This window comes from Gorilla gorilla, chromosome 13 (assembly GCF_029281585.2).
Source record: "Gorilla gorilla gorilla isolate KB3781 chromosome 13, NHGRI_mGorGor1-v2.1_pri, whole genome shotgun sequence".
NCBI lineage: Eukaryota > Metazoa > Chordata > Mammalia > Primates > Hominidae > Gorilla > Gorilla gorilla.
This window is the reverse complement of record NC_073237.2, coordinates 124,837,674-124,857,372: the sequence shown is the minus strand read 5'-3', so window position 1 is coordinate 124,857,372 and position 19,699 is coordinate 124,837,674. Positions and strand designations below refer to the sequence as shown.

Here is a 19,699-nt window from a genome sequence, read left to right as displayed (position 1 = left end):
CCTCCGCCTCCCAGGTTCAAGCAATTCTCCTGCCTCAACCTCCAGAGTAGCTGGGATTACAGGCGCACGCCACCACACCTGGCTAATTTTTGTATTTTTTTAGTAGATGGAGTTTCACTCTGTTGGCGAGGCTGGTCTCGAACTTCTGACCTCGTGATCTACCCTCCTCGGCCTCCCAAAATGCTGGGATTACAGGCATGATCCACCGCGCTCAGCCTAATTTTTATATTTTTAGTAGAGACGGAGTTTCACTATGTTGGCCAGGCTGTTCTCGAACTCCTGACCTCAAGTGATCCACCATGCCCACCCTCAGAGAACATATTTTAAGAAAACAAAATGAGACCACACGATTTGTGTCTGCCAGCCATTAATCATTCTCTTACTGAACAAAAAGCTCAGGTCTGGAACTGTCTTTTCTTTGCCCTGGGCTGAACCCCTCCCTGACTCCCCACTGCCCCTCTCCTGACTTTCAAGGTCGTTCCGGTGCTGCCTGGCTTGGATTCAACGGCATCTAAGATGGTACTTGTCTACTGGGTGCTGAGCACTTCATGTGAACAATTTCATTACATCTCTCTAAGGCCCTCTCAGGTCGGGCACCAATCTTATTTTCTTTTTACAGACAAGGAGAAAGGCTCAGAAAGGATGGGCATGCAGAGCTGGAGGGAAAGAGCCAGGCCCCAAGCTCACCTCTTTGCAGTGCTGTTCCCTCAGGAGGTCTCGGAGGGTGCGGTTGGTCTCCTCAAATGTGCTCAGCTTCTGCAGGAGAAGTTCCTTCTGCCTTGTCAGGGTGTTGATGTCCGTGCAGGTCATTTGTTTCTCCTGGAAGACAAGTAGCCAGTCTTACAGATGCAGGGGGAGAAGGGAAGAAGCAGGCCCCATGGGCACTCAAGAGGTCTGGTGCCAGAAAGCCCAGACAAGGAGAACCAGGCTGTGTACAGTGCCAAGGTGATCAAGGGCAGGTTTCCTGGAAGCGGTGGACCTAAAGGGACAAGCAGGAGCTAAGCCTGCTCCGAGCAAAGGTGGAGAAAGGGGTGGGAAGGCTCAGTGTGGGTGAGCACAGTCAGGGCAGACTTCCTGGAGGAAGTAAAGGAGGATGACAAGACCTGGTGGCTGATACTTGCAGGAATCAACCACATGCCTTGACTCACTGTGATCCCAGGTGACCCATGATGAGGTCTCCTCAGAGGCCCCGGTGACCAGAGGTCATCTTCAAGGGTCAAGGACTGGGAAGTGAGAGTGGTGGGTGGGGGCCTAGTTAAGCGTGCCCTCCCCCAGCCTGAAGATGTCATAAAGTCTGCCTGATGACGCGTAAAGACCCTGCCCAGCCTGCAGCTGCCCCCTCCCTGGGCCAGTTCCATGGCTGGGGTCCTGCCACCTGCCACCTACCGTTTTCAGCTTCCCGATGGTATCCTTCAAGGCCATGACCTGCTTGGCAGCCGCAGCCCCATCCATTTCCGCCTCCACCAGCTTGGACATGAGGCACTCCTTCTCCTGTTGTAGGTGTTTCTTCTGAAGTCTGGGGCCAGGGAGACAGGGCTCTGTGAGCCCTCCCAGGCCCCCGCATGCCCAGAGATCCAAGCCTTGCCTCACAATGCCCTAGGGGGCTCACCTCTGGTCAGGGAAAAGTGGGGGAGGGGGTAGGGACAGCCCTTCTGGCCTGGGTGGCCTTCAGAAAGGACCAGGGCCAAAAGTTACATCTGCCTGGGCACCAGACCAGGGCCTCCACACCAGGAGACATTAGCTACCTGTGGCCCTGTTTCTCTCAAACAGCCACCATTGTCATCTCTGCACTGCCCCCTCCACTGTCACGCCCTCCTACCCACCATCTTCAGATACGATTTTGAGCCCTTCTACCTCTTCTCTACGCTGCAGCCAAGGCTAGTCAGGCCACCTCCCTGCTTTTAAAACTTTTCCATGGCTGTAGGCTGGATACAGTGGCTAATGCCTGTAATCCCAGCACTTTGGGAAGCCGAGGCGGGCAGATCACTTGAGATCAGGTGTTATCGAGAGCAGCCTGGCCAACAGGTAAAACCCCATCTCTACTAAAAATACAAAAGTTAGCTGGGCATGGTAGTGGGCACCTGTAATTCCAGCTACTTGGGAGGCTGAGGCAGGAGGATTACTTTAGTCAAGGAGGCGGAGATTGCAGTGAGCCAGGATCACGCCACTGCACTCCAGCCTGGATGACAGAGCGAGACTCCATCTCAAAAATTTTGAGATGCCTCCCAGGATCAAGCAGTTCTCCTGCCTCAGCCTCCAGAGTAGCTAGGATTATAGGCGCCCGCCGCGACGCCCGGCTTAATTTTTGTATTTTTAGTAGAGACAGGGTTTCACCATGTTGTCCAGGCTGGTCTCGAACTCCTGACCTTGTGATTTGCCCGCGTTGGCCTCCCAAAGGGCTGGGATTACAGGCGTGAGCCACCACGCCCGGCCAAATAAATTAATTAAATAAAATAAATCCTTTCCATGGCTTCCAAATGCCCTCAATGCAAATGCCTCAAAGTGGCTACTGAGAGCCAGCCCCCTGCCAACCTATGTGGCCCCCTTATCCTCTGCCCACCCACTCTGGCCTGCCTTCCATTTCTCAGCTACAAACACCTTCCCACCTTGGGGCCTTCGCATAAGATGTTCCCACTGAGTAGCATGCTTTCTTCCCTAGCACCCACCTGCCGAATGCTTAACCATACTGCAGGACACCCCTTAAATATCACTTGTTCCAGAAACAGTTCCCTGCTACCCAGTCCCACACCACAATCCACGGGGTCCTCCCTTTCCCTCATAGTACAAATCATAAGCACAACCAGGTAATTAACTGTAATTAATTGTGTGACTGTTGAACAGGCTCCAGGGCACAGGCACAGTGCCTGTGCCCACCTCCTACGTTGCTTTCCATTATTGCCCAGGGCTCAGGGCAGCCTGGCAGGGAGGAATAGATCAGCGGGGACAGGGCAGGAGCCACCTTACATGGTGAAGTCCTTCTCCTCCTTCATGCGCTCGATGTTGTGCCTCAACACCGTGTTCTCGTGCTCAGTCTCGGCCAGTTCGTGGGCCACCTCCTCCAGCTCTTCCTTCCGTTCCTCCAGGAACCTTTTGGCCATCTGGCGCTCACCTTTTTGCATTTTGACCTGCGTAGGGGGACCCAGGCAGGGGCCACTGAAGGGAGGTCCTTCCTCTATGCCACATTGCTAGGCTCAATGCTTTGGACCAAAATAAGGCCCCGGCCGGGCGTGGTGGCTCACGCCTGTAATCCCAGCACTTTGGGAGGCCAAGGTGGGTAGGTCACTTGAGGTCAGGAGTTCGAGACCAGCCTGACCAACATGGTGAAACCCCATCTCTACTGAAAATACAAAAATTAGCCAGATGTGGTGGCACATGCCTGTGATCCCAGCTACTCTGGAAGCTGAAGCAGGAGAGAATCGCCTGAACCCAGGAGCCAGAGGTTGCAGTGAGCCGAGATCGTGCCCACTGCACTCCAGCCTGGGCGATAAGAGCGAGACTCCATCTCAAAAAAAAAAAACAAAAACAAAAAAATAAGGGGCCTTCCAATTGAGAACTACACAGGCTGTGTGCCAGGGCCTTATGGGTGCAATCTCAGTTAACTGCCATGAAGACTGACTCTCCTGGGAGATGCTGATTCTCTTTTTGTAGATGAGGAAACTCAGTACAGAGAGCCCCAGTGACTTGTGGGTTGGGAACGAAGCCAGGTTGCAAACCGTGGTTTGGCTGGCACACCATAGGAGGAGAGATGTCACAAAAAGGCTCTTGCACTTTGAGTTATAGGGGAAGAAGGGCTTTTTTTTTTTTTTCCTTTTGAAACAGGGTCTCACTCTGTCATCCAGGCTGGAGTGCAGCGGTACGATCTCAGCTCACTGCAACCTCTGCCTCCTGGGTTCAAGTGATTCTTCTGCCTCAGCCTCCCAAGTAGCTGGGATTACAGGCATGTGCCTGGCAAATTTTTGTATTTTTAGTAGAGATGGGGTTTCACCATGTTGGCCAGGCTGGTCTTGAACTCCTGACTCAAGTGATCTGCCCTCCTCAGTCTCCCAAAGTACTAGGATTATAGGCATGAGCCACCGCGCCTGGCCAAGAAGGGCCTATTCTAGGCAGCCAGCCCTAGGTTCTCCAGGAGGTTCCCTGGACCTCGAGTACAGGGTGGAGGATTAAAGACACAGGTCGTGTTAGCAGTGAAGACATAGGCTGACACAGCAATCCAAGTCTGAGGCCTGGATTTTAATGACAACTCTGCCAATTTCCTAGTTGGGGACCTTGGACTTCCAGGTTCTATTTCCAATTCCATTGTCACATCCCACCCCAAGAGACAGCACAGCAACTGAGGACAAACTTCCTTGGCCTCTTTGGGGCTTTGTTTTTGTTAATTTATATATATATATATATATATATATTTTTTTTTTTTTTTTTTTTTTTTTTTGAGACAGAGTCTCTCTCTGTCGCCCAGGCTACAGTGCAATGGCACAATCTCAGCTCACTGTAACCTCTGGCTCCTGGGTTCAAGCAATTCTACCACCTCAGCCTCCTGAGCAGCTGAGACTACAGGTGCACGCCACCACGCATGGCTAAGTTTTGTTTTTTAGTAGAGACAGGGTTTCACCGTGTTGGTCAGGCTGGTCTCGAACTCCTGACCTCAGGGGATCCGCCTCCCAAAGTGCTGGGATTACAGGCGTGAGCCACCATGCCCGGCCTGTTTTTGTTAAACCTTATATAAAGCGGAAGGCATAGGCCCTAGTTTCCTAGGTATTTCATCTCTGTAATGAGGACAGTAACACCTCTGGCTTCACATGCTGTTGTAAAAATTCAAATTGGACCACCCATGTGGAGCACCAGGACAGCTACGTGCTCAATAGAGAGGGCCCTTGTTGGTGGGATGGGATCCCATGCTGCCCCAGCTACCTCCCGGGGCAGGCAACTGAAGCCCGGGGCAACCCTGCAGAGGAGGCCAGAAGGCCTGCAGACGCAGGCTGAGGGACCAGGCAGGAAACCCACCTGGGTGCTCCTGCACATCCTCAGGGTAGTAGCTATCCCAGCCCCCTACCTCTCTCACCTCAGACTTCAGACAACCAACCGCATTCATTAGACTATCAATCTTCTTATCATAACGGTTCATTTTACAGTGACCTGAGTCATCATCTTCTGTAGAGAGGTCACTTAACCGCATCACTGAGACCAGCTTTTCTGAAGATGGTGGCGTGATCTCCAGGCAATGAGGTGGATTCTGATGTAGAGGAGGGAGAAACACATGAACTCAGAAGGCAGAACCTTGACCACGAGTTCCACCACTGGAGGCTTATTTACTGATTAGACGGGAAAAGCTGTAACAGCTAACTCGGGGACCCCATGAAGAACATACTCTGAACCCTCGTGATGGAACATTACCTATCCATGTTTAAATGATGGTTTTGGAGAATTCCCAACATCAAAATTAAAAGCTTGGGCTACAATGTTAAGTTTAAAATAAAGAACATAGGCTGGATACCCTGTAAAACCAGTATATTGGGAGGCTGAGGCGGGAAGCCAAAACCAGCCTCAGCAACATAGCGAGACCTTGTCTCTATAAAAGTAAAAGAATTAGCTAGCGCTGGGCATGGTGGCTCACACCTGCAATCCCAGCGCTTTAGGAGGCCGAGGCGGGTGGATGACCAGAGGTCAGGAGTTTGAGACCAGCCTGACCAACACGGTGAAACCCCATCTCTACTAAAAATACAAAATTAGCTGGACATGGTGGTGCATGCCTGTAATCTCAGCTATTCAGGAGGCTAAGGCTGGAGGATCGCTTGAACCCGGGAGGTGGAGGTTGCAGTGAGCCCAGATCGCGCCATTGCACTCCAGCCTGGGCAACAGAACGAAACTCCTTCTAAAAAAAAGAAAATCAGGTGGGTGTAGTGGCACATGCCTGTGATCTCAACTAATCAGGAGGCTGAGGCAGGGGATTCCTTGAGTCCAGGAGTTCAAGGCTGCAGTGAGCTATGATAGCACCACTGCATGCCACCCTGGGTGACAGAGCGAAACCCTGTCTCTAAAAATAACAATACTCATAAAGAAATAATATAACAAATCAGCAAAAACATTAATAATACCCAAAGTTGGCAAAAGTTTAGGGCAGTACATTTTTTTATACCTAGGGTAGAAATAAAATATGTCAAAAGTCTTTTAAATGAATATGAATAGCTGATAGTGGATCAGTTACAAAGGGAGATGAATCTGCTGAAAAGGTATTGTAGAAACAAGTGGGTAAATTGGAAAAAGGACCAGATATTGTATGATATTAAGAAATGCTCTTAGGAGTAATCAGTTATTTTGATGATGTCGAAAAATATTATAAATGCACATGGTACAATACCTGGAAAGTATTGTATTAAAAAAATACAATACTTTTTAAATACGTCAGTATAAAAAATATTTTAGGGCCAGGAGCAGTGGCTCATGCCTGTAATCCCAGCACTTTGGGAGGCCAAGGTGGGCGGATCACGAGGTCAGGAGATCGAGACAGTGAAACCCTGTGTCTACTAAAAATACAAAAAAATTAGCCGGGCGTGGTAGCAGGTGCCTGTAGTCTCAGCTTTTTAAATATTTTTTAAAATATTTTAAAATGCATATATGCTTCAGGAAACTTTATGCAAAGCTGTAAACACTTTGCTTTTTTTTTTTTTTTGAGACAGGGTCTCACTCCATCGCCTAGGCTGGAGTGCAGTAGTGCCATCTCAGCTCACTGCAACCTCCGCCTCCCAGGTTCAAGCAATTCTCCTGCCTCAGGTGATAATTCTCAAACTCCTGACCTCAGGTGATAAGCCCGCCTTGGCCTCCCAAAGTGCTGGGATTTCAGGTATGAGCCACCACATCCAGGTATATATATTACTTTTAGAAGAAAAGAGGTTACTTTTAATACTTAAAATGACAAAAATAGGAAAATGTATAAACAGTCATGTGCCACGTAACATTTCAGTCAGCAACGGACTGCATATATGACAGTGGTCCCAAAACACCGTATTTTTACCGTACCTTTTCCATATTTACTACGTTTCAATATGCAAATACTTACCATTGTGTTAGTTGCCTACAGTATTCTGTACGGCATCATGCTGTAGAGGTCTGTAGCCTAGGAGCAATAGGCTAGACCATACAGCCCAGGTGTGTAGCAGGCTCTACCATTCTCGGTTTGTGTAAGTACACTCCATGATGTTTGCACAATCATGAAAGTGCCTAACAACATGTTTCTCAGAATATATCCCCATTGTTAATTGATACATGACTACATATATATATATATATTTTTTTTTTTTTTTAATTGAGATGGAGTCTCGCTCTGTCACCCAGGCTGGAGTGCAGTGGTGCAATCTTGGCTCACTGCAAACTCTGCCTCCCAGGTTCACGCCATTCTCCTGCCTCAGCCTCCCGAGTAGCTGAGACTACAGGTGCCCGCCACCATGCCCGGCTAATTTTTTGTACTTTTAGTAGAGACGGGGTTTCACCGTGTTAGCCAGGATGGTCTCGATCTCCTGACCTTGTGATCCGCCCGCCTCGGCCTCCCAAAGTGTTGGGATTACAGGCATGAGCCACCACGCCCGGCCACATGACTATATATTTTTTAAAATGACAAAAATATATATATATATATGTATATATATATATGTATATATATATATGTATATATATACGTATATATGTATATATATGTATATATATATGTATATATATATGTATATATATACGTATATACGTATATATATATATATACGTATATATATATATGAGAAAGTGTGACTAGTTACTCCTTGTGATGGGGAGGGAGTGACATAGACAAAAGCCAGGGGCAGCTTCTAGGATGCTGGGTGATCGTTACACAGGTACCTTCAGCTTGTGAAAATTCATGGAGCAATACACTTCTGATGGGTGTACATCCCTGCACTTTTCCATTTTTTTTTTGAGATGGGGTCTCACTCTGTCAAGCAGCCTGGAGTACAGTAGCACAACTTTGGTTCACTGCAACCTCTGCCTCCCAGGCTCAACCGATCCTTACACCTCAGCCTCCCAAGTAGCTGGGACCACAAGTGCACACCACCACACTGGGCTAATTTTTTGTATTTTTGGTAGAGATACGGTTTCGTCACATTGTCCAAGCTGGTCTCCAACTCCTGAGCTCGGGTGAACCGCCTGCCTTAGCCTCCCAAAGTGCTGGGATTACAGGCGTGAGACACCAGGCCCGGCCAGTCCTCTTTTCGTTTTTCTTTTCCGTTTTGTTTTGTTTTTTTTTTGCGATGGAGACTCGCTTTGTTGCCCAGGCTGCAGTGCAGGGGCGTGATCTTGGCTCCCTGCAACCTCCGCCTCATGGGCTTAAGCAATTCTCCTGCCTCAGCCTTCTGTGTAGCTGACATTAGTGGCGCGACCACCACGCCAGGGTAATTTTTGTATTTTTAGTAGAGACGGGGTTTCGCCATGTTGGCTAGGCTGGTCTCAAACTCCTGACCTCAGTTGATTTGCCTGCCTCAGCCTCCCAAAGTGCTGGGATTACAGGAGTGAGCCATTGCTCCTGGGCCTGTACTTTTCAACAAGAAATTTTGAAACTTAATAGCAGCCAGAATTGAGTAGCTGATTATTTTTCTGTATTTTCAAATTTCCCTAAATAAAAATAGATCACTTTTTTTTTTTTTTTTGAGACGGAGTCTCGCTCTGTCGCCAGGCTGGAGTGCAGTGGCGCAATCTCAGCTCACTGCAACCTCCGCCTCCAGGGTTCAAGCAATTCTCCTGCCTCAGCCTCCCAAATGGCTGGGACTACAGGAGCGTGCCATCATGCCCAGCTAATTTTTGTATTTTTAGTTGAGATGGGGTTTCACCACGTTGGCCAGGATGGTCTCAATCTCTTGACCTCATGATCCGCCTGCCTTGGCCTCCCAAAGTGCTGAGATTACAGGCGTGAGCCACCGCGCCCGGCTGATCACTTTTAGTAATAGAGGCAAGAAAAAAACCTAGACCTTCTTTCTCCCAAAGCTGATCTTATATTCCAGGAGTTGTAAGATATCAAACAAGAACCCCACATGCATACAGCAGCTTTTGGTCTTCATTTCCATATCTTCCTCAAACTTCCACCTCCAGGGGCTGTTCGCCTTCCGTCCATGAAGGACAGGGTTGAGTTAGGGCCTCTCAGGGCCACAGGAAGCCATTGGCAAGTGGAAAGGGGCAGACACAAGAATGAAAGCAGAAAAGACAGCTACTGTTTCAGGTGCTGAGAGAACCTGGGCAGGCCACCTCTCTGGGACCTTCCATCTCTAGGATTTGGCAATGGGGCTGGAAGTGGCATTATGCTTTCCAGAGGGGATTATTACCCCTAGCAACCCATGTCAACAAGAAAATTTTTCATAGCAGCATCTCTGTGATGTGTACTTTGAAAACTACCAAGGAGGCCAGGCACAGTGGCTCACGCCTGTAATACCAGCACTTTGGGAGGCCGAGGCGAGCAGATCACTTGAGGTCAGGAGTTCAAGACCAGCCTGGCAAACATGGTGAAACTCCATCTCTATTAAAAATACAAAAACTAGCTGGGTGTGGTGGTGCATGCCTGAGTCCCAGCTAACTCAGAGGCTGAGGCAGGAGAATCACTTGAACCTGGGAGGTGGAGGTTGCAGTGAGCCGAGATCATGCCACTGAACTCTAGCCTGGGCAACAGAACAAGACTCCGTCTCAAAAAAACAAAAACAAAAAAACCAAAACTACCAAGGCTTTTTATTTTTTTAAAAGGCATTTTTGGGCTGGGCACAGTGGCTCACGCCTGTAATCCCAGCACTTTGGGAGGCCAAGGCGGGCGGATCACGAGGTCAAGAGTTCAAGACCAGCCTGGCCAATATGGTGAAACCCCGTCTCTATTAAAAATACAAAAATTAGCCAGGCGTAGTGGTGCACGCCTGTAGTCCCAGTTACTCGGGAGGCTGAGGCAGAAAAATTGCTTGAACCCGGGAAGTGGAGGTTGCAGTGAGCCGAGATTGCACCATTGCACTCCAGACTAGATGACAGAGCAAGACTCCGTCTCAAAAAAAAAAAAAAAAAAAGGCATTTTTGGCTGTGCGTGGTGGTGGCTCACACCTGTTATCCCAGCACTTTGGGAGGCTGAGGTGGGCGGGTTACTTGAGGTCAGGAGTTCGAGACCTGCCTGGCCAACATAGCAAAACCCCGTCTCTACTAAAAATACAAAAATTAGCCAGGTGTGGTGGTGCGTGCCTGTAATCCCAGCTACTCGGGAGGCTGAGGCAGGAGAATCGCTTGTACCCAGGAGGTGGAGGTTGCAGTGAGCTGAGATTGCGTCACTGCACTCCAGCCTGGGTGACAAAACGAGACTCTTTCTCAAAAAGTAAATAAATAAATAAAAATAAAGCATTAAACCTTGCCATACCTCAGAGGCAATCACTGCTTACCACTACTTGCATATTCTCCTAGAAAACGTTCTGTAGATATAAACATATTCTCCCAGAAAACGTTCTGCACATACAAACATATGCGTTTATACATGGACACAGACGCCCATTTTCTGCACAAATAGGGCCGGCCAAATGTTATATGTTGTGCATCTCCATGCTTCATTATCATGCATAAATATCTGTCTCAATCTTTTTGTTTTTGAGACAGAGTCCTTTTCTGTAACCCAGGCTGCAGTGCAGTGACATAATCACAGCTTACTGAAATCTCAACCTCCCCTCCAAGTAACTAGGACTACAAGTGCGTACCACTGCACCCAGCTAATTTTTTATCTTTTGTAGAGGCAGGGTCTCGTCGTGTTGCCCAGGCTGGTCTTGAACTCCTGGGCTCAAGTGATCCTCCTGCCTTGGCCTCCCAAAGTGCTGGGATCACAGGTATAAGCCATGGCAAGCAGCCTCTACCTCAGTCTTTGCAAGGCTGCATGGTATTCCACTGTATGGATGTATCATATTTCTCTTTTGTTTTGTTTGAGACAGGGTCTCACTGTGTCACACAGGCTATGCAGTGGCATGATCATGGCTCACTGCAGCCTTAACCTCCCTGGCTCAAGCGATCCTCCCACCTCAGCCTTCTGAGTAGCTGGAACTACAAGCGCATGCCACCACGCCCAACTAGTTTTTTACTTTTTGTAGAGATAGGATCTCACTATGTTGCCCAGGCTGATCGCAAACTCCTGGGCCCAAGCGATCCTCCCTCCTGGGCCTCCTAAAAGTGTTGGGATTACAGGTGTGAGCCCACCACGCCCAGCCAGATGTATTATAATTTAACCAACACTCTCCTGATGGACATTTAGGTTGCTTCCAATTTTTCTGTTACAAACAATGCTATAGCAAAAAATCTACAAAAAATCCCTGTACTTGTAATCCCAGCACTTTGGGAGGCTGAGGTGGGCGGATCATGAGGTCAGGAGACCAAGACCATCCTGGCTAACACGGTGAAACCCCGTCTCTACCATAAAAAATTAGCCGGGCGTGGTGGCGGGCACCTATAGTCCCAGCTACTCGGGAGGCTGAGGCAGAAGAATGGTGTGAACCCAGGAGGCGGAGCTTGCAGTGGGCCGAGATTGCACCACTGCACTCCAGCCTGGGTGACAGAGCGAGACTCCGTCTCAAAAACAAACAAAAAAAAAATCCCTGTACTCTTCTATGATGTTTTTAGGACAACTTCCTAGACGAAAAATTACAGAATCAATGTTTAGACAAGTGCTGCCAAACTGACTCCAGAACAGCTGAATCAGGTTCACAGTCCTATAAAAAACGTTTTAAAAGATTCGGGCCGGGTGCGGTGGCTCACACCTGTAATCCCAGCACTTTGGGAGGCTGAGGTGGGCTGATCGCCTGAGGTCGGGAGTTCGAGACCAGCCTGACCAACATGGACAAACCACATCTCTACTAAAAATACAAAACTAGCAGGGATGGTGGTGCATGCCTGTAATCCTAGCTACTCAGCAGGCTGAGGCAGGAGAATCGCTTGACCCAGGAGGCGGAGGTTGTGGTGAGCCGAGATCGCGCCACTGTACTCCAGCCTGGGCAAGGGCAACAAGAGCGAAACTCCATTTCGAAAAAAAAAAAAAAAAGATTCATTGATATCCCATATGCTTGCTGGCAGGAGATAGTTGTCATTTTTTAAACTTTTTCCATTCAAGAAAAAAGCTCATTGTTTTTGTTTTAAAAAAATATACTGCGGCTTTTAATTTACATTTCACTGATTATTAGTGAAGTATATGTAGTAAAAAATGTAAGGCAGCATTCTAATTTCAATCCTTGTAATTCATTGTACTGGTCAGAGCAGTTTCCATTTAATCCTAAGAAGGCCCCATACTCCCTTTGTCTCTAAGGGAAAGGAGTCTCCTTTGTCTGGTAAATCAAAGAGTCAGTTTTGACATAGTTTTATGAGGTATGACTATAAACTTCAAGGAGTTACTTTTGTTTTTCATTTCTATTTTTTTTTCTTTTCACTGCTGGTATGAAAGATTTCTAATGTAACAAACTATAAGAAAAATAGGCTGGCTGCGGTGGCTCACGCCTGTAATCCCAACACTTTGGGAGGCCAAGGTGGGCGGATCACCTGAGGTCAGGAGTTCAAGACCAGCCTGGCTAACACGGTGAAACCCCATCTCTACTAAAAATAAAAAAATCAGACGGAAGTGGTGGCGGGCGCCTGTAGTCCCAGCTACTAGGGAGGCTGAGGCAGGAGAATCACTTGAACCTGGAGGCAGAGGTTGCAGTGAGCCAAGATCATGCCACTGCACTCCAGCCTGGGCGACAGAGCAAGGCTCTGTCTCAAAAATAAAAGAAAGAAAAGAAAAGAAAATACACGTGATGTGGCTCCTCACAAGCAAAGCAGAGAGGCTAAGAGTACTGCCTCTAGAATGAATCTTAACTCCAGCTCTGCTACCTTCTCTGTGACTCTGGGAAAATCACTTCTCTCTGAGGTCTGGTTCCTCATCTCTGCCTTTGGACAGCAGGACTTTCCACACAGCAGTATCATAAGAACTCAAGAAGATTCACACAGTTTCAGGGTTTAGCAAGGCCCTCAGTAAATGGGGTCTGTTAGGACATTCCAGTAGCTATAGCTGACCCTGAATCATACCGAGGCTGAGGCCTGCTAGGATCTGAGCAGTCCGAGAAGAAAAGCCTGGGCAAGGGTGAGCCTACCTCCCACTTGCATCCCACAGGCCGGGCAGATGATTTTCCAGGGGGCATCCAAGGTACCTTGGTTTTCACCCGGACACTCCGCCGCACATTCACAGTGTCCCCTTTCATTCCTCGTTTGTGAGATTTCTGTGGAAAGGGACAAACCCAGGGTCACTTCCACACCAGCTGGCCACGGTGCCACGCTAGTGACATCCCTCTCTGGCAGAGTGCCTCTTCTGACTAATGTTACTGCTGCTGCTCCTGGATGACAGGCCTGCCTACCTTCTAACCAGGAAACCGGCCTCCAAAAGAGTGTGTTTGTCTCCCAAACCTTTGGAGTCAGAGTGCGAGGAGGCTGGGCTTAGCAGGATCACCCAGATCCACAGCTACTACCTCGCCCCACTGGCATGCTCCTACCTGGCTGCTGGTCGCTGATGGTTTCGGGAGTTTTTTTATGTGGACGTGGACAGGGGTGTTCTCATCCACGTGAACATGTAAGGGGGGAGTTGAAGAGCGGTCCTTCATGGTTGGCTTCTGGCAGGTGGGGGAGGACAACACAAAAATGGTTGATCTGTGGATGAGTAAACGGCATAAAAACAGAGCTCACAGCATCTGGGGGCCACCAAAAAGCCTAGCCACCAAGCGAGCAGGACAGCTACCAACTACTGGCATGCAGGCAGGGAGTAAGGCGGGAGTATCATTCAGCAGGCTCCTGCAGAGATCCCAGCAGAAGACCACAGGGGAGATTCTGGTCCACTCAAGAGAGGGTCTGCAAGACCCACCCGTTCTAGAACAGATCCCAGACGCCGGCCCCAGGGTCCTTAGGGCTGGATCTCCTCTAAACCTGCTGGAATGCACAGCTCCTCCTTGGATTTAGTGAAGCACAGCAGAAAGCAGGCGGATCCTTCTACACAGTGATCTCAACTGGGCATGCAGATTGGCGTGGGAAACACACAAAATGCTCAGGGTGCAGAATAAATCAGAGAGCAGGCAGATCAAAGAAAAGGAAAACAGAAAGCTGGAGGAAATCCTAAGGATGAGAAGAAGGTTGTCTAGAGTCTAAAGAAAACATGAGCAAGGCAGAACCGCAGCTACAAACCCCTCAACCACCACCAGCTCTTATCCTTCCCCTCATTCTTTAAACTTTTTTTTCTCTTCTTTTTCTTTTCCTTTATTTTAAAAATCTCAAGATTTTAGGATTTGGCTGGAAGAATAAGTCTAAGACAATTTCCTCACACCCGGCAGCCTTACCACAGGCAAAAATGATGATCATAATTAAAAATCAGCAGGGTACGCATAACAGCACCTAGCAGAGCAACTGGGCAGCAATGGTGCCCAGCAGGGTAAGGCACCTCCTAGAAACGGTGTGCAAAAGCATTTTTAGCAGGGTGACCAAAGAGGGCTGCTACGTGAGTGCATCACCTACCGTCACAGTTACACTGGGTGCGCCACAAGGTGCTCTCAAGACCTTTTTCTGCGTGAGACTCGTTACTCCATTCTTCCCACACGATGGAAACCTGCACCCAGGCACAAGAACCAGATTGTAAGCAGAAAACTAGGGCAATATTATATTTCAGATCTCATGAAATTACACACTGACTACGGTAGCTAACATGTTCATGGCTAGGAAAACCAGCCTGGAACTCCTTGACTCCCCTGAGATGAGCACCAGATGTGCGTGGTGTGCCCCGCAGTGGGATGGAAATAGGGTGACAGGCATTTGCAGGCTGGACTTTTAACATATCGTCACATCACATGTATTATGACCCTTGCTGAAAAGCCTAGCTGACATCCTGCCAGATGACAAAAAGCAAGCAGCACATGAACAGCAGCCAAGGTGCTGGTTTGGCCAAGGGTAGAAGCACCCAGGACAGTGCCTGGAGCAGAGACGGCCCTGGAGAAAGATGCAGTGAGTGAATGACAAAAATAGAGCATTAGTGGCCACAAGCCATGTCTCATGCCTGTAATCCCAGCACTTTTGGAGGCCAAGGCAGGCAGATTGCTTGAGCCCAGGAGTTTGAGACCAGCCTGGGCAACATGGCAAGACCCCATCTCTACAAAACATACAAAAATTAGCTGGGCGTGGTGGCGTGTGTCTGTAGTCCCAGCTACTCGGGAGGCTGAGGTGGGAGAATCACTTAAGCCTGGGAGGTGGAGGCTGCAGTGAGCCGTAACCACGCCACTGCACTCCAGCCTAGGTGGCAGAGGGAAACCCCGTTTCAAAACAACAACAAAAAAGAAAAAAAAAATTTTCAAAGAGCATTAGGCTCAGGCACGAGAGGTCACTGTGACGCAAACTCATCAAATTAAGGCTCAAATATTCCCCTAAGAGAATAAAAAAGTATCTATTTCCCAAAATATTCCACTTGCTATCCTTTAAGCTCTTAAACAGCAGGGGATTTTTTTTTTTAATGCCACGTGTAATTCACCTTGCTTACACATATACTGTACAGCTCCATCACCAGATCTGCAAAGACAGCCAAATAAAAAAAAAAAAGAGAGAGAGCAAAAGTCTATTTGCTCCAAAATCTTTCAGCAGTATATCCAAGAACTCCAGGATGAGAAGGGCCTTGGAATAACCATCTGATCCATCTCATTGCCTTTTTTTTTTTTTTTTTTTTGAGATAGAGTCTCGCTCTGTCGCCCAGGCTGGAGTGCAGTGGCCCAATCTTGGCTTACTGCAACCTCTGCCTCCTGGGTTCAAGCAATTCTCCAATTCTCCTGCCCCAGCCTCCTGAGTAGCTGGGATTACAGGCGTGTGCCACCATGCCCAGCTAATTTTTTATGTTTCTAGTAAAGACGGGGTTTCACCATGTTGGTCAGGCTGGTCTCACACTCCTGACCTCAGGTGATCCACCCACCTTGGCCTCTCAAAGTGCTAGGATTGCACAGGCATGAGCCACCGCACCTGGCCCCCCAAAGTGGGGGGAGATCAGAGAGGCTGAGCGACCAGGGGGTGGCAGGGAGGGTGGGGCAGAGACAGGGAGGTCCCAAATTATCATCTTGCCCTCTTTACAAACACTTGGGGAAAATAATGCAACATCAAAATGCAAGGAAAAAAATACTTGAGCACTTTGGTATGCGTTTTGCTGTACGTGTATTACATCGTGATTTTAAAAAGAGGGGGAAAAAAAAAATATATATATATATATATAGACCTCTACTGATCCTTTAGCCAAGGAATACCAAAACTGAGAAGACAGGCTTTTTTCCCTAATCATTTAGAACATTGTTCATGTAAAGCCAATAGCTTTGGGAAATCTCTCAGTGGGTTTCTTGTCAAACCACCTGGATTCCATTATCTTGCTAACTGCCACATCCACCTCCTACATGTTATTTATTTACACCTCGACTCCCTTCAAAAAGGCTCTGAACCTAGTACTCTATTATATAAAGACAACAAGAGTGACCCTGTTTGCTTCCAGGAAGCTGTGACATCTGGGGAGGGAAGGAGCGAGGGAGGTAGAGCTAGGATTGTGTATACATTTGTTCCCCCTTCCCTTTAAAAACGATTTTTAAACGTTTTGGTCCAGACTTTCAGCAAACACAATGAGGAAGCTGGAAGCCTCAGGCGAGCCTGCCCTGGGGACCCCTGGCCACCTTTCCCTGCCCTCCGGCGCAGGCGCCTCCCACATCGGCAATACCTGGGGGAGCCGCCTGAGGATGAGGCAGACATGGCTAGGCATCAAAGCCGCAAAGGTGGGCAATTGGGTCAGCAGGCTCTGCTCAGGGGGACCCAGAGGGGCGGGCTTGTCAATGAGCCTCTCAAGGGGCCCGGCATCAAACGTCCTCTCTGAGGGGAGAAGGGTGGAAGCTTTGGGGTTGGCAGTTGGATGAAAACTTGGGAGGCGCTCCTCTACTGTCCAAGTCGCACAGCAACTGTCCTGCCAAAGTAGGGGGAAATAGTAGAGGCTGAGCGACCTGGGGGCAGAGGGGAGGAAGGGGAGGGGACGGGGCAGAACGGCGAAGGAAAGGACCACCGCGCCCGGGTCCCACGCGGAGGACTGCCGGTGGCTACCGGGAGAAACCTGAGGCGCCGGCGGACCTGCGGAGAGGGCGGGTGAGAACCGCTCGGCCCCAAATGGGCCCCAGAGGGCCGGAACCGCGCAGGGAGCCGCGGGGATGCTGGGGCGGGGCCGGACAACTGTCTCCTAGGAGAAGGGGCGTTCCCGGAAGAACAGGTGCCCGAGAGGACCAATAGTGTTTAAAGGAGGGAGGCGCGGAGGTTGCACGGGCCCCAGGCGCCCCGCCGCGAGGGAAAACCGAACAGAGTTCTGAACAGGATAGATGCCGGGCTGGGAGGGGGCGGGCGGGACCCCCCCCCGGGCGAGGGCCCTGGCAACCCGGAGACGGTGCCCGGGGGACAGCGCTGCCTACGGAGGGCGGACAAGTGACTGCCATGTGGAGGCCCGAGGAGAGGACGAGGCGGTCGGGGCGATGCCGCCGACGGGCAGCAAAGCGAGGGAGAGCCTCTGTCGGCGGAGAGAAGGGACGGCCACCCACCAGCAGGCAGGAGGGTACCGGTTTCTGCCCATAGAGAGAAAGGTGAAGCTCTGCCCGCGGGCGGCAGAGGAGGGGCAGAGCCCCGTGGTAGCCAAGAGAGGAAGGAGGCGGCCGACCGCCCGTTAGCGGGAGGAGGAGAGGCCCCGCGCCGGTGGGCGGGGCGGGGGCCCAGGTTCTGACAGGAGGGGGACGAGCGCAAGGCGGCGGGGAACCCAGGACCCGACGGCCCCGCGGGGTCGACCGCGCCGGGGGTGCGAAGGCGACGGTCTCGCCCGCGGTGCCCCGGAGGGCGCTGGATCCCGCCTGCCGGCGGCCTCTCACCAGGAACGACACGGCTGCGCCCAGAAACGCCGCCTTATGAAGTCGTTGAAGTCGGAGGCCAGGGTCGTGCCATGGAGACGCCGCGGCGGATGCAGTGTGGCTCTGGCGGCGGCTCCTCCCCGCTTCCGCCTCCTTTTCCGACACCCGGTCGGCAGCTCGCCCATTGGCCAGTTCAAACCCCCCCGGGAGCCGCTTGGGTTTCGCCATCGAGGCCCAGCCCCTAGCGTCACAGAGATGCCCCGCCCCGCCAGAAGGGCCGCCCACTTCCGGGCCACGCGTCCCGTCACCAAGGAGACGTGCTACGCGTCCAGCGGGCCTGGCCGGGTCTCGCCCCTCATTCAAGGCCTTTCCCGCTCGGCCCTGTTTCCCCTGCCTTGGATCCTCCCGGATTCCCCTCACTCAAAGGAGCGTACGGTTCCGACGCGCTCCCCTCGGTACCCACCAGGAAACTAGGCTCACAGAGGACCCATGGAACTAGTTATTGGGAGCTGCACACTGCCTCCGAAAATCCAGCCCTGCCCCTAGTCCACTATTAATGCAGAGATGGAGTCGGCTTCTACGCATTCCCCGGCCTCTCTCCCCTGCCCACATCGCCTCTGTCTTGGCCCCAACAGGAGAAAGGGTCGGCATTCCCCTTGCTGTTCACTACCTTCCTGCACTTTTTTTTTTTTTTTTTTTTTTTTCTGAGACAGATTCTTGCTCTGTTGCCCAGGCTGGAGTGCAGTGGCGCGATCTCGGCTCACTGCAACCTCCGCCTCCCGGGTTCACGCCATTCTCCTGCCTCAGCCTCCCGAGTAGCTGGGACTACTGGCGCCCGCCACAACGCCCGGCTAATTTTTTTTTTTTTGTATTTTTAGTAGAGACGGGGTTTCACCGTGTTGGGCAGGATAGTCTCCATCTCCTGACCTCATGATCCACCCGCCTCGGCCTTCCAAAGTGCTTGTATTACAGGCTTGAGCCTCCGCGCCCGGTCTACTACCCTCCTGCACTCTCTATGCCGCTCTGTGTACAGACCTATTCTGATGAGGTCCTTGCTGGTCCGCCATCTTCTCAATTATGCTTCACTGTCAGCCAGTCAGGGGAGGTCTGTCACGTGGCTCATAATGCCGCCCTGGAATCTGGGAGACCTGAACCACCTCCGGGCCAACTGGGCCACAGTCCCTTGACCTTTCTCCAGTGACCCTGCAGCACCTTAGCCACACAGCTCCAGGGTCACACAGTGTTTCACCTGCAATCCTAAAGTCAGACTCGCAAACAAAACCTGCTTTCCCGCCTCGCTTTCACAGTATACTGCATACTGAATTTGTTCTGTAATGTCAGGGAGCTCCCCAATCCCTTGATCCATTCATTGTCTCTCTGTTGAATAATTGATAGATTTCCTAATCCTCATTGTAACCCAACCATTTAAGACTCTGCGGTGGCTCACGCCTGTAATCCCAGCACTTTGGGAGGCTGAGGCAGGCGGATCACCTAAGGTCAGAAGTTCAAGACCAGACTGCCCAACATAGCGAAACCCCGTCTCTACTAAAAATACAAAAATTAACCGGGCATGGTGGTGTGTGCCTGTAATCCCAGCTACTAGGGAGGAGGAGGCAGGGAGAATTGCTTGAACCTGGAAGGTGGAGGTTGCAGTGAGCCAAAATCACCACTACACTTCAGCCTGGATGACAGAGTGAGACTCTTGTCTCAAAAAAAAAAAAAAAAAAAAAAAAAAAAAAAAAAAAAGTATATACAGGTTCAAGGAAAAGAGGACAGGAAAA

The 19,699-nt window shown here is 50.2% G+C and overlaps 1 protein-coding gene across 28 annotated transcripts in view; it reads right to left on the bottom strand.

The window, feature by feature from the left end:
- The window catches only part of ODF2 (outer dense fiber of sperm tails 2), a 45,743-nt gene extending 26,511 nt beyond the window's left edge, over window positions 1-19,232 (bottom strand). For 2 of the 28 annotated variants that reach the window (XM_019033829.3, XM_063697060.1), the window contains exons 1-7: window positions 14,542-14,632; window positions 13,533-13,686; window positions 13,137-13,262; window positions 5,060-5,230; window positions 2,965-3,125; window positions 1,387-1,516; window positions 688-819 (exon numbers count right to left, since the gene is read on the bottom strand). In XM_019033829.3, the coding sequence (XP_018889374.2) occupies window positions 688-819; window positions 1,387-1,516; window positions 2,965-3,125; window positions 5,060-5,230; window positions 13,137-13,262; window positions 13,533-13,640 (828 nt within the window). In that variant the 5' untranslated portion in view covers window positions 13,641-13,686; window positions 14,542-14,632. Of the gene's footprint in view, window positions 1-687; window positions 820-1,386; window positions 1,517-2,964; window positions 3,126-5,059; window positions 5,231-13,136; window positions 13,263-13,532; window positions 13,687-13,897; window positions 14,141-14,541; window positions 14,633-16,759; window positions 17,000-17,133; window positions 17,263-17,618; window positions 17,771-17,939; window positions 18,190-18,953 lie in introns of those variants that run through there. The other 26 variants (XM_055351265.1, XM_055351269.1, XM_019033809.3 and 23 more) reach the window with 25 other exon arrangements.
- Between the last annotated feature and the right edge of the window lie 467 nt (window positions 19,233-19,699).